We start from the raw sequence: 14603 nt of genomic DNA on the forward strand, positions 1-14603 counted from the left end.
CGCAAGATCCCTGGCAGTTCAACAGAATCAAAGGTTACATTCAAACTGTTCTGCACTCTTTACGATTGGTATGTTCCAATCAAATTTAATTTTAAAGTGTCTTAAATTTACATTTCCAATTGGTGCAATTTGGCAGTTTAAAACTGACATGAATTTTGTAAGAATGCCCAATCGGGGGAATCAAAAAGACCAAGTTCAAAACTCGTGCCCTACTCTTGAAATAAAATGGACATTGTCAGATTTTGTCACAGAGGGATTTAGGATGGATAACATCCTTGGCGGAATCCTGCAATGAGTGAGCTTTACTCTATCTCTGACCCAGGGTGTATCTGAGCAGAGAACATTAACTGCACAAGACACTCGTTCTAGACCTGTTAATAATCCACTTTAACTACACAGATGCAATGTAAGTCAGAGTGAGAAACAACTAATTCAGTATTTAACTCACAACTGGAGGAAAAAAAAAACACTTCATTACTTCTGTTGAATTATTAAATGCAACTTTGAGATTTTTATTGACATGAATTAACAGTGTCCATCAGTGCAAGTGAAATGTTTACAAAACTCGGTTTACCGCTGGATCTATCGACTGTTCTGTTGATGATCTTCAATGGAATCGCTTCATGTCCCACCACACAGGAGTAAGAAGCACCGTTGGCCCACTCCTCCGCTGTAATGGATAACAGGCTGTAGATAAACAAGGAGGTGTTGTCACTCTCCGCCATCACCTCGGTGTTCTTGTCGTTACTGGGATTCACCGGCTTGTCATTGTTTGTCCACTTGACGAAGATCTCTCGGGGGGAGAAACCTCTCACTAAACAGGTGAGGGAGAGAAACCTCTGAGCGGAGATTTCTTCTGTTGGTGGCAGGAGGACCGACACTGATGGCTCCAGCGGATTAATCACTGCAGAATATTTGAGACAAATATAAATCAACCAAAAAAATCCTGAACCGATATCACAATTTCGCTAAATATTTAAATACGCCATGTTTAATTTGGGATTTATTTACTTTCGTTTTCTAAAGGAGCAGAATGGTACGCATACTGTTCATTAAAAAAAGGAAAGTTTAATGTGAAAGTTGTCTCCATGTTTCCAGTCCACAACGAGGACATTCTGGCCATTTGTCATTGCTGATGGTGGCGTCACAACTCAGGCTTCTTCCCACCTTATCTGACTTAATCAGAATACAATATCCTTTGGTCCATCTTTTTCTTAATCAGCTACTCAGCTATCCTGCCTTCAGATGCATAATTAATGCCCCCAACGGTGTTTGCTCATTACCAATAAAAGCCTGACATTGATGTAACTGGATCTGGATTACACATGGGATCTTTTGTGCTTTAATCTCACCGCTCACCTTTCTTCTTGTGGATGGAGTCTCTCAGCGGAGTCGGTAGATTCTGATGGTACACCACACATTCAAAATTAACGCCACTCAGCCAGGCTTCAGTAGAAATGTCTAATTTGCTGACCACGCTGTCGGGATTCTGTCCAGGCTGGTCAGCAATCTCTGATTTCAGAGGCTTCTTTTCTTGTCTCCATGTCACGTTGACTCCAGAAGGAAGATTGGACACAACGCAGGTTAACGTCACCGTCGCCTCCAGTAAGACTTGTTCTACTGCCGGTGGGAGGATTTTAACGGTGTTAGGGTGGCACTCGGTATCTTCTTTGAAACAAAAATCAAAGTCAATGAAAAATGCCCCTTTCTGATACAAACAGCCAATCTTCAGATTACTCCTTCACAGGGTGAAGACACCACCTCCAAAATGGCAACTCCAACTATTCTGAAACGATGCTTACTATTGTTGATGTATTTTGATCTGTGAAACATTTGTGATTACCTAGGACATACCCTGTGTAATTATTCCGAAAGAACACTGGCTTTGTAACAAGTGAAACCTGTGAAAAAAGTAAAATCATCGAAGATACCATCATGTAACCCATGGAATTATCTTTCTTTCGGAGTTTGTCTCTCACTTAAGACCATCCATTGATACTTGTGACAAGAGTAATCTGAATATAATGAGTTCATTTCCATGTTCATAACCTTTAGGTGCAAGTGCTGCTGGTCACACTGACTGCCAAATCACATCCCAAATTTTGGACAGATTATAATAAATAATAATTATTCTCTTTGCAGAGTTCTAAAGTGTTACAGGAGCAGTGAACAGCCATGGAAATTCTGTTCATTATATTTAACATGATTAAAAATACTTTGCGTTATTGGTGTGATGTCATTCTCTAATTTATGTCATTGTTCCTCGTGGGCTGTGTTTGGAATAGATCTGAAAACAAGACATTGAGTACAGCATTGGATATCGAGAAGGACACCCATCTCCTTAAATCTTTCCCTCCATTCAGTTAGTTCATAACTGGTCTGTACTTTCACTTTATTTACCAAGCTGCATTTTTTAATTTCTTCATATAGCAGGAGAGAAAAAAAACAAACAAAAGCGTCTTAAATTAATCTACAAACGCGATGGAAATGTCACTAATTTTATAGACATCCACTACTCACTGTGTAAACATCGCCACCCCAAACAGGCTAAATCAGCCTGTCTCGAGTTCCTAGTTCATTCATCCCTATTGTAGCATTCCCACCAGAATTTATTCTCCTGCCTCATCCACTAATTACAGAGAGCATCTTAAAGAAGCTCAGTGAGATCTCATTTATCCCAGTTCATCAAATGTGATAGCCACTTGGTCTGTGGTCTGATCCCATAAATGAAGTTAAAGAGCTCAGTACCAGATAACAATCGATGTCGTACAATGTCCAACCAACAGGTCATTCCTGAGCAGGGAATGAAGCATTGAACGCATTTTGATTTATTTTCAAGTAAGGATCACTGCATATGTTAACCACGTCAATTTGATAGAGCATCAGAATAAGGCTGTTCGGCCAATCCAGAGTTTAGATCAGAATGATGCTTGAAAAGCACAGCAGGTCAGGCAGCATCCGACGAGCAGGAAAATCGACATTTCAGGCTAAAGCCATTCTCCTGCCTTCTCCCCGTACTAAACAAGAGCCGATCTATCTCTGGCTTGAATACACACAATGGCCTGGTCTCTACAGCCCTCTGCAGCAACATGTTCCACAGACTCATCACCCTCTGGCTGAAGAAACCCTCCCCATCTCAGTTCTAAACGGTGCCCCTTTGACCCTGAGACTGTGCCCTTGGGTCCTACTCTCGCCTACCAGTCAAAGCATCAATTCCACATTCACTCGACCTCAGTCTCTCAGTATTTTCTATGTTTCAATCAGATATCTCTCCAATATCCCCCTCCACCCCAAACTTATCCTTGAAGCAGCTACCAGGCAAGCATTCAGCACTCTGAATGCCTCTCCCAGCATGGTCAGGCAACAAACTATTTTACAAAGCTCACTGTCTAAGTATCTATCTGCAACAGAGAGGAAACATGCTTTTCTGACTTGCCGAAAGGTTGAATTATGAGCAATGCTAATGTAACACTCAAACTGAAATGAGATACGTGGCATGTTGGGAAACGAGAAGCTGTACCGTGCTGTTTCCTACGCCTGATAAATTAGTGTGTTTGATTCACATCAGAGTTCAGAGTGATTTGTAGCTCTCTCAGTATGTGAATCTTACCCTGGAGTGCGGTGATGTTTTTACTTTGAATGTTCTCTCCATGAGTGACCTGGCAGGTATAGACCGCACTGTTGTACCATTCACCATAAGGGACCATCAGCCGACTCGTCAACGAGAAGTTCCCGTTCGCCTCACACACGGGAGACGTGAAGAAGCCAGAATCCAAGGGTCGGCCATTTTTCAACCAACTCACGGAGATTGACTTCGGATGGAACTCGATGTTTGAACAGACGACGGTTGCAAACTTGCTGCTTGCGATTTCTTCACTGGAGCTCACAGTTAGGAGAAGAGTTGGTTGGAGAATATCTGGACCTTTAGGAAACACATCGCATATATTATCCAACGAATTTCATAACAAATACAATCAGTTCTCATATATCAAGGTTTCTTGTGGTTAATGTATACAGGAATCATAATTGTGCAGAGTGCTGGAGAAGCTGGGATTCACATAGAAAGATCAGCAGGACAATGTGAAAGGCTAAACTTAGAGGACACAGCAAGGGAGTCAAGGAGGCACAGAAACTATAGGCTGGTAACAACGTTGCTATAGGGAGATAGCAACGTTGGATGGTATTCGTTTTAATGACAGAGTCTGATGAACAAGGCAGACGAATTACTGGCATAAATGAAGAAATGATGTCGTTGCTATCACGGAGACATATTGAGAGCCGGGCAGGAGGAGCTATTCAATATTCCAGGATTTAGTGCCTTCAGACAAGACAGGGAAAGATAGAAAATGATGGGGGCGGGGGTGTGCGGTACAGAATGTTGTTTCTGTTGCAATTCTGACAAGAGTATTTTAGGCTGTAAAGAGAAATGAAATCATGGATACCTCCTTGAACAAAGGCAAATGGACAGTACTTCAAAACCAAAACACAGCAAACATAAGTATTGGGAGAGCACGATAGACCTTACTATTGGTCCAAAATACCAAGTGCGAATACATGGGCAAATTTCAGAGACATGTAAATTAAATAGGGGAATGAGAAACGAGGTTTTTCACTTCCTCAGCATAGGCTTGGATATTCATTTTGTCAAAAATTTAGAGGGAGCACAATTCTGAAAATGCCTCCAGGAGAATATTTGAACAAAGTATGTGTTTAATACAGAGAATTTTAATCCAGACCTTGCAAGAGAGGGGTGAACCGGAACTTAACTTTAGGGAATGAAGTCGTCTCAGTGGGTAAAACATCAATGGTGGAGCACTTTGCAGACAGTGATCGTAAATCAGTTGGATTTCAGATTGTACTGCAAAGGAATAGAAATTGGCCCAAAGTTCTGAAAAGGGGAAGGACAATTTTAGTAAGATCAGGTAATGACTTGACCAGAGTGGACTGGAAGCTGACACTTATTGGTAAATCTGAGTTAGAGCAGTGTGACACATTTAAGAAAGAGATAGGAAAATCACAGGGAGGGCATTTCCCAGGAAACCACTGCGTGGGACCAAGAATGCAGCGGGCTCTGGACACCAAAGGGCATGGAGGGGGAGATAAAGAGAAACAAGGGAGGCTTCTGGTCTATACTGAAATCTCAAAACAATAGAAACTAATATGGAGTACAGAACGTGCAAGGGGGAGTTTGAAAGACAAAGGAATTAGAAGAGCAAAAGGGACCATGAGAAAATAATAGCAGTCAAAATAAAGGAAAATATTTTTAAAATTTACAGACTCATTCATAATAAAAGAATTATTCGGGAAACAGTATTGCCCATTAAGTGTTATTATTGGAGTGGAGCCGGAGGATTAGTTTGTGGTCAAAACGAATGTGTTGTGTCAGTGTTCACTAGTTAGAGTGACAATGTGGGGACAGACATCATGGAGGGGTGTTGTGATGTACTTTCAGAAATTAGGAGACATGACGTGATGTTCTGTGTTGTCTTGCTGAATGAAAAGTGGTTATATTTCCAGGGCAGATGAAAAGTATACCAAGCGGTTGAGCGATGCAAAGGATGAAATAGTTGGGTTGCTGACAATAATTTAGAATTCCCGTCTGGCCACAGCAGTTGTGCCAAGTGAGTGCAGATCAGCCAACGTTGCACTGTTATGCAGGACGAAGGAAGGGATAAATAATGAAAACATAGATCTGTCAAGCTAGTCTCAGTGGTAAGGAAACTATTGAGAAGTGAAATTAGTTTTCATTTGGAAGATAAATCAACAATTTTCAGCACGGTTCTATTGAGAGGAAGTCATGTGTAACAATTTGATTGTAGTTTTCATAGAGATAACTCGATGTCCAGATGATAGCAATAATCAGAGCCAATGGGATCCGAGTTAATTTGACAGATTGGATCTAGAACTGGCTGAGTGATGGGAGCAGGGGATAATAGTCATCGGGTGTCTGCGTGACTGGAAATCTATGTCTCCTGGTGTTCTGTAGGGATTGGTGTTGATTTCCGTGCTATTTCTCTTACATACCAATGATTGAGACTCAAATTTAGGAGGATTAACCAGTGAATTCACAGATTAAATGAAAACCGTCATGTTGGTAAGTCATGAGCATAATGGCTTTAGATTGCAGGAGGATATAAAAGGGTTGGTTGTATGTGAAGAGAAAAGTTGCAAATGGAAATTATTCTGAATAAATGTAAGTTGATGTAATTCGGCAGAAGAATCTGTGAGGTATGACGTTTTGAATGGTGGAACCCTGGAAAGGCCTGAGGATCTTTGGTGCATGTACCCACCGATCCCTTATAGTACTGTGTCGTCTGGATAAATAGGCTAAGAAAGTGGGAGGATATTTGCTTTTATTAGCCTAGACATTGACAATGAAGAGTGGTGAGATGATACTGGAACTTAATAAAACACTGGGTAGGCCATACTGAAGCGTTGTGTGCATGTTATCGAAGCAATGTGATTACACTGAAGGCAGTATTGATGAGATTTGCCAGGATCTTGCCTGGGTTGGAAGGTTTTAGTTATGAAACTAGTTTAGATAGACAGGGGTTTTCCTTGGAGCAGAGGAGAATTAGGAAGAAGATTATCATGATATCTAGAATTATTTTAGGCATAGACAGGGTAAACTGGATGAAACCTTTCCCCTTGATGGAGAAATCAATGCCTCAGGGGCACAGGGCGAAGGTAAGGCCAGGAGCTTCCAAGTGGATATCAGGGGAAAACAAAATCAAACAGAGGGTGGTGTTAGCCTGGAGCTCAGCACCTATAAGTCATGTAGAGACTGAGCCCCTCATTATAAGTATGAAGTATCCTTGCAAGGGCAAGTCACACAAGGCAATGGATCGTGTGCTGGCACATGAGACTGGAATAGTTAGGTGGCTGTTATTGATAGGCGTGAATTGGATGGATCAAAGGGCCTTTTTCCTGTGCTGTATAAGGTGATTCTGTGAAAACGGTTATAAATAATGCCTTATTCATGTTAATCACAGATGATCTGTTTACCTCAGTTCCCACAACACGTACCTGGACATGGCATTACTTTGCTCTTGTGTGTCCCGCTGTGTTGAACCTCACAGTAGATTTTGCTGGGGCAATCTATCGCTAACTCGGGCAGGGTTAACTGGCTGCTCAGGGTGTAGGTTCCCTTCTTGTTTCTCACTGATGGGTAAGTCTTCAATCCAGTCGTGATTAGCTCCCCACCTTTCTTCCAGGTTACCTTGGTGACGTCAGGGGAATAGTCCATCGCCAAACAACCAAAGATCACAGAACCGGTGTTGTGCTCCTGACAGGAGGAGACCAGGCCATAAAGCGTGGGGGGAGACGGTGTCTCTACAATAGAATGACCAATTGAGCATGTTAGTTTCTGTTAATTTGACCTTATCAGTTACTCAAATGTATCCTCAGCTGTAAAGTTTGCCAGTATGCTCCCGCTGAAGTCTACAGCATAACTGGGGTTTAGTTTTGTTTCCTACCAGTTGCTGATCATGATCATTGGTTCCCTCTTTAGAAACCTGCCCTCGACCTTGACCATTACCATGTAATTTAGGAAGAAGAACATCCTGATCCCACCCCAGTAACTGTTTGAAGATCTCACCAACTGACACTTTCACTGGATTTCTGTGAAGAGCAGAGACGTTTTACAAAATACAAACCAAGGAAATGCAGATTCATCGAAATTCTACAGTGTGTGCAAACAGGCCATTTGGCCCAACAAGTCCACACCCACCCTCTGAAAAGTAACGCATCCAGACCCATTCCCCTACCCTATTATGCTACGGTTAACCCTGACTAATATACCTAAACTCCCAATCACTGAATACAACATTTGCAATTCCCCCAACTTGCACATCTTTGGAGTGTGGGAGGAAACGCACACAGACATGGGGAGAAAGTGCCAACTCCACACAGACAGTCACCCGAGGCTGGAATGGAACTCGAGTCCCTAGCACTGTGAGGCAGCAGCACTAACCACGGAACCAGCGTGCTGCCCCACGAGGTGCCGTGCTGCTGGAAATACCCAACAGCTGGCAGTACCCCCGGAGAGAAGTCAGAGTGAATCATAGAACATAGAACATTACAGCGCAGTACAGGCTCTTCGACCCTAGATGTTGCGCTGCCCTGTCATACTAATCTGAAGCCCATCCCACCTACACTATTCCAAAATGTAAATGAATACAGGCCACCTAGCACAGAATCAGGGACACTACTACAAATCACAACAGACCTGAACACAATGAGCTTGACACTATCACGGAGAACACAGCCCACCTGTTTTGACAATACATAAACCATGTTAGTTATTAACACCATCCAACAACCAGGGACTGTTCCAGAATATTTGTACAATGAAAGTAACATTTCAACATTTTTTCAAGAATACTTGGACAGCAGGTCCAAATTGTTCAAACTCTATGTGAACTACAGAGGAATAAATCTAGGAATTGCATTGCCATCAATTCACTGTCACTGGATTCCAACCTCGAACTCCCTTCCTCTTTCCCCTGTGAATGTTGCTGCACCAGACGGTCTACTTAGTTTGGAAAAGATTAAAATGTTTTGCAGCGTAATATGACCGTTGCCAGTGACATTAAAAGCTGATAATAGGTTTTCAAATAATAAGATGCAAAAAATTCTGATTCTACATTGTGCCACGGAACATGTCCTGCATAACTGAGGCACAAAGAAAATATGCAGCATATTTCCCTCTGCCTCACTCAATCAAATATCTCTTGTTGCCAACAACCAATTTCAAAACTCTTGCTATCTGCCTTTTGTTCCTGAAACGTTCATTCTGATTGGAACAACTTAGTCAGGGCTCTCAATTCTGAGGCACCTAATCGAATATTGTATTTCTGGCAGATAAAAGTGGTTTTGAAGCGCGAGATGAAATTGAACTGTCTGAGATTCAGGTATCCGAACTGGATAATTTACAAATGATCAGGACCATTGACAAGTTAGTCAGACATAGCACTGAAACAAACTGCACAACAGACTTAATCCTAGAGGATACATTGCTCAACTCCTCACGTCAAATATATTCACTGTAATTGAACATTCATCAGAGGAACAAACCAGAGGATTAATGTGAACAAGAATGTGTTCACAATGAACATAAATAACCACTGAGTTAATAAACTTAATAAGTCATTGTATTTAACAAAATTATTGAGGTGGGAAATATCGCCAATTAAAGCACAGATCCGGAGGAAATGGATTATTCTCTAAATTATTTTTACATATTCTTAAAACGTTCCTTGAACTGTGGAGATTTTGCATGCACTGCATAAAGTCAATACTGCATTCCAGTGTGGAAAGCATTTCTGTTGAAGGAATTAGGGCAAGGTCATTTTCTTGTTAACTGCTTTTAATGAACGAAAATGTTTAAAAAGGTATGAATTGAAAACATGCTTCTGTCTGGAGTTGCCCGCTTTAGCGGATGTCTAAGTAAATGTGGGCACTGCTGCCTCACAGATCCAGGCACCCAGGCTCGGTTCCAGCCTCGGGTGACTGCCGATGTGGAGTTTACACAATCTCCCCTGTGTCTGTATGGATTTCCTCCCACAATCCAAAGATGTGCATGTCAGGTGAACTGGTCATGCTGTATCGTCCATCGTGTTAGGTGCATTAGTCAGGGGTAAATATAGGGCGGGGGAATGGGTCTGGGTGGATTACTCTTCAGAGGGTCGGTGTGGACTTGTTGGGCCAAATGGCCCGATACATACTGCAGGAAATCTAATCTAAATGATTGTCACACTTAACTAATGTGAGCAGATTCCTTCCGATCGCTACATTGCAATAAATCGGTCAAGTATATTAATTAAAATAAATATTACTCTATTTTCAGTGTCTGAATAAACAATGTGCTCTGTTATCCTCTAGTTCATGTCTTCTGCAAATTTGTGAACTCTGCATCCGTCTGAACACATCGATGTAAAACGAATTCTCTGCGTTTGCAGCAAGCACTCCCATGGTTTTAAGAGTAGGGTTCCTACAGTATGGAAACAGGCCATTTGGCCCAACAATTCCACACTGACCATCTGGACAGTAAGTCGCCCACCCAGATCCATTCCCCCTAATTTATATTTACCCCTGACTAATGTACCCTTCCCGACACATCCCTGAACACTGTGTGCAATTTAGCACAGCCAATCACGTGACCTGCACATCTTTTGGACTGTGGGAGGAAACCAGAGCGCCCGAAGGAAACCCACGCAGACACAGGGAGAATGTGCAAACTCCACACAGGCAGTCACCCAAGGGTGGGATCGAATTTGGGACTCTGGTACTGTGAGGCAGAAGTGCCAACCACTGAGACACCATGCTGCCCTGCGAGGTCATGCGTGGATTATTTTAATTCATTCGAAATTTGGCCTTGGTCACATAATTCACTATAGCAGTTGTTTCCGAAAGAATGACTCTTCAGCTGATATTTTGTTGTAAAATGTAACTATTTATTTAAAATGAACAGATTGGGAACACCGAAAGCACTGTGCAGATTAAATACTTCAGTTAATGTTTTATTTTTATCCTGTAAATCCAGTTTAATCAGGGACATAACAATTAATTAACTCAAGTTACGTGTGAAACTGATCAAAGCAGTGAAACTGACCTGTTATTCATAGAATTGAGCAGAATTTCCAAATGGTCTTTGCCAATGATCTTTCCCAGCCAGAAAAATATGTATGTAGTGTACAGCGGAATTGAAAGGTGTTTCTTGATCAATTATAACGCAGTCATGGCATTTTTGCTCAAGAGCAAGAACTATTAGAACATTATACTTTTGGAATTCTATTTATATTTCTCGATGACTTGTAAACTGTTTAAAGACAGACATTGTGATTGAACTAGATAGTGGAGTTCTGAATGTGGATTGTAAAGCATGGATTAGATTAATCCTTAATTATTACTTTTAAGTAAAAATGGCGCCCAAAGGTATCTGTTTTCCCTTCATTTCTAAAACCTTTGCGATTTGTCTTTCACTTAATAATAGGCTTTATGAAATTTCACCTCGCATGCTGATCGCATTGAATGAGGAACCTGGAGCGGTTCACTGTCACCAACCATGTTAACATTGCAAAAACAATGTAGAAACCAAAAACAGTTTCCCAAATATAACATATTTAATGTTACCCAAGCACAGTCCCTCCTCAACAGATCAACGATCACCAGATCACACCACGGTGTGTTTGCAGCAGAACTAGCTCTGCAAACATTTTCAACAGAACATGATGTAACCTCACAAAAAAAAAACAAATTGAAGTCTAACAAACCTGCTCAGAATCCAGCAAACTAATGATTAAATTGAATAGAAATAACAAGTCATAACAGCAGCCTTGTTTGTGAGGGGACTTAACAGTTAAAGCTGTAACGTTTCTGGCAACAGTTCTATTTATTTCCAACCTGTACACCCTTCCTGATCGTGACAATCTTGTGCAGCGCACAGTAGAGCGGTTGAAGGCATATATTGATTAATCACTTCATGGTCAAAACAAAATTACTGAATGGACAAATATTACCACATTATAATTTTAAGTTAGTTTTAATTACTTAATCTGACCAATTCTGCAGTTTCAGATTTTAGTCCCAAATTTTATTTTGAATGAGGCTACTCAAAACAAAATTCAGTTAGTTTACTATTAGAACTGAGTTTTCTTTTAAAAGTCAATGCATTAAAAACTCGTTTTTTTTTCATTTCTCAAACTTCCGGGTTTCTGTGTTAAGTTGTTTTTCAGACCGTTACAAATGGATGTAATGTTTTCAATCAAGCAGAGAAAAATGTGTCATATAATTTTAACAAATGCAGAAAAACCAAAGAACTTCACAAATATTGGTAATGAAAAGTAATCCAGAGAGTCAATCTCCTCACCAGAAAGAAAACACCGATTACAGAAAGCATAAAAACGCTGATCAATTTCACAAACTGAATAGGATCCAATCAACTCAATTCAACAGAATCAAGGAAAATAAAATCAGAATCCAATCAACTCAAAACAACAGATTTGAATGAAACATAATCACAATCCAAACAATTCAATTCAACAGAATCAAATAAAACAATTTCAAAAGCCAATCAACACAATTCAACAAAACCAAGTAAAAACAAAGTCAGAATCCAATCAACACAGTTCAAACCGAACCAACCAAAACAAAGCCAAAATCCAATCAACTCAATTCAACAGAATCAAGTAAAACAAACTCAGAATCTAATCAACAGAATGCAATATAGCACCGCAAGAAAATTTTATGACAGTTTCTAACCTGCTTGTCATCAACTAATTAACAAAATAAATGCAAAAATATAATCAGGGTAAGAACATATATTCAAGAAATTAATAATGATATTTTAGCATATTTTAATCATGTTTCGTAATGTCTCGAACCGTTTGATTTCTTAGCGTTTGTTGTTGATAATAAAACTCACAGTCAGGGTGTCACTGACATTAAACATTATTTATAGCTGACTGATTAAGAGACATTAGCTGTTTCAAGTAACCCAGCCACACAGAATGCCCATCTGATCAAAAAAAGAGATACACTGAGTAACTGACTCCATCAACCCCATTGTAACTATTTGCTGAGCCTTAACTGAAGTCTGTAATCAGTCTGAACAAAAATCAATCCGAACCAAACCAAACTCAGCACAGAATCTGAGTTTCATTTAATTCAGAAATTAGTCACATGAATAGAAAGTTTTTAAAAAGTCACTAAGAAGGTTCAAGGGTCTTACCTGAAGTCACTGTCACCATGGTCCCTTGGCCCCAGTAATCAAGGTAGTCACAGTGTTACATTCTCTGGACTGGGTCACACAATAACTAGCTCTGGATAAAACAAATCAAAAATCTGCCATCATTTTAAATTTTCAGAACCACAGGCAAAATAAAGTCACGATAAATCTTCATCACATAATTGCACTAGTGAATTCTGAACATTCTTGATAAATTTTAATACTGTTTTATACTTCACAGAGTAACACATGAGCTGATTCTCAAAATCCCCAACTGGTGTATAAATAATTACCCAACACTTTTACAAATTAAATAGTGATACCGACATAAAACTGCACAGAACTAATACTGCTCTGCAAGTTAAGACGGTTTGTAGAAGTAATCACTGACTAGTTTCAAACAATGGAGGCTGAATAGGTTTTTGTAATGATCATAATTGCAGTGTCACCCCAGTTATATCACTGTGAGACACGTTGTGTCAAATACTATGACAGACTGTAAACTGTAAAATGCAGAGAATTTCTTCACTTCCTGGAAAGCAGTGATTCAGACTCCTCTAAAAATGATTTGGTGCATTATTCCAGCTTTTACGATTCATTGTATTTTGAAAGCTTGGAATACTTTTCCAGGTTTGGTCTGCATTTAACTTGACAATCACACGAAGAAGGTAGAAAAAATTATACATTTGTACAAACTAAAACTACTGGATTGCGTTTAAATTGCATCTCACATTATTTCTCGCTCCTGCCATGGCAGAAATCACCAATTTGAGATAAACACTTGTCAGTGGTTTTTGTATGAGGATGTCGCTGTGCACAACACTGTGACCCACTGTAGTATCACAATGATGTAGACCAGTACACTCATTCTCTGTTCTTTAATCGAGGTCTCAATTTTCATTTGAAAGAGCCATTTAGTTCTGATCATGTTTAGAATGAATGCCATATTTGACATAACAATTAGCAGTGATTTCCTGAGCTGTCAGATATATTAAAACTAACATTTTGTCCGAGCATTTAATTGATGGAAGTGTTAGCAGTACATATGACATGCCCAAAACATTGTCCCATTGTGTCACCAGTTTGCTAGTTTAAATGGTACATTTCCTCTTTGATAGTTTTGTAAGAGGCAGCCTGAGGTCTGCTTCAGATCGCAGTTGGTATAATTGCATTTAAAACTCGTACTGACCGTCAGTTTATGATGGAATTGACAAAATGTTCCCTCGAGCTGTTTTTGAACGGGTCCAGCCCTGGTTCCTCTCGCTGTGGTCTCTTGCACAGTAATAGATGGCGGTGTCTTCGATCTTCAGGTTCCCCATGTCTAACGCGAAAATGTTGTTTGAAGTGTCTTTGGACGCAGTAAATCGACCCTTAATCGCTGGTGCATAGTTATTGCTGGATGAACTATAGTAGTTCAGCAGCCACTCCAGACCCTGTCCGGGAACCTGTCGGACCCAGCTCATGGTGTAGCTGCCAAGATCGAAGCCGCTGGTTTTACAGGTCAGTTTCAGGCTGCCTGCGGGACGGCCAGTCTCTGCATCTGGCTGGGTCAAAACAACCTCCAATTGGCACCTTTAAAAAGAAAACAAACAAACCATGAGCATTAATGCTGGTGAAATGATGGCTGAGTCTTTTATATTCCTGCCGTAGACTAACATTGAGACAGTAACAAAGAGAGACTTGAACAAAAAACACTCACATGATAAGAAAGTCAGGAACAAACTGAGAAAAAGTGTCGACACAATCATTCTGATAACTTGTGGGAAGCGGTTCTGTCAAGATCTTTCTAAACAGAGCCGAGCCAGGAGTGTTGAATAACGGTCCAGTGCCCAGGATTTATATAGCCATCAGAAGGGGCAGGCTTACAGCTTCCGCG

General features: G+C 40.5%; 1 gene segment (V, D, J or C); it reads right to left on the reverse strand.

Annotated features, from left to right (window-relative positions):
* Window positions 1-512: 512 nt before the first annotated feature.
* Window positions 513-14515, reverse strand: LOC148142057 (Ig heavy chain C region-like). The segment is given in 6 exon segments: window positions 513-904; window positions 1360-1668; window positions 3611-3922; window positions 7027-7332; window positions 13917-14299; window positions 14427-14515. Coding segments are annotated over 4 exon segments (1233 nt in total).
* Window positions 14516-14603: the final 88 nt, after the last annotated feature.

This window comes from Chiloscyllium plagiosum, unplaced genomic scaffold (assembly GCF_037043375.1).
Source record: "Chiloscyllium plagiosum isolate Xiang-an unplaced genomic scaffold, Cpla_swu_hap1 HiC_scaffold_31, whole genome shotgun sequence".
Taxonomy (NCBI): Eukaryota; Metazoa; Chordata; class Chondrichthyes; order Orectolobiformes; family Hemiscylliidae; genus Chiloscyllium; species Chiloscyllium plagiosum.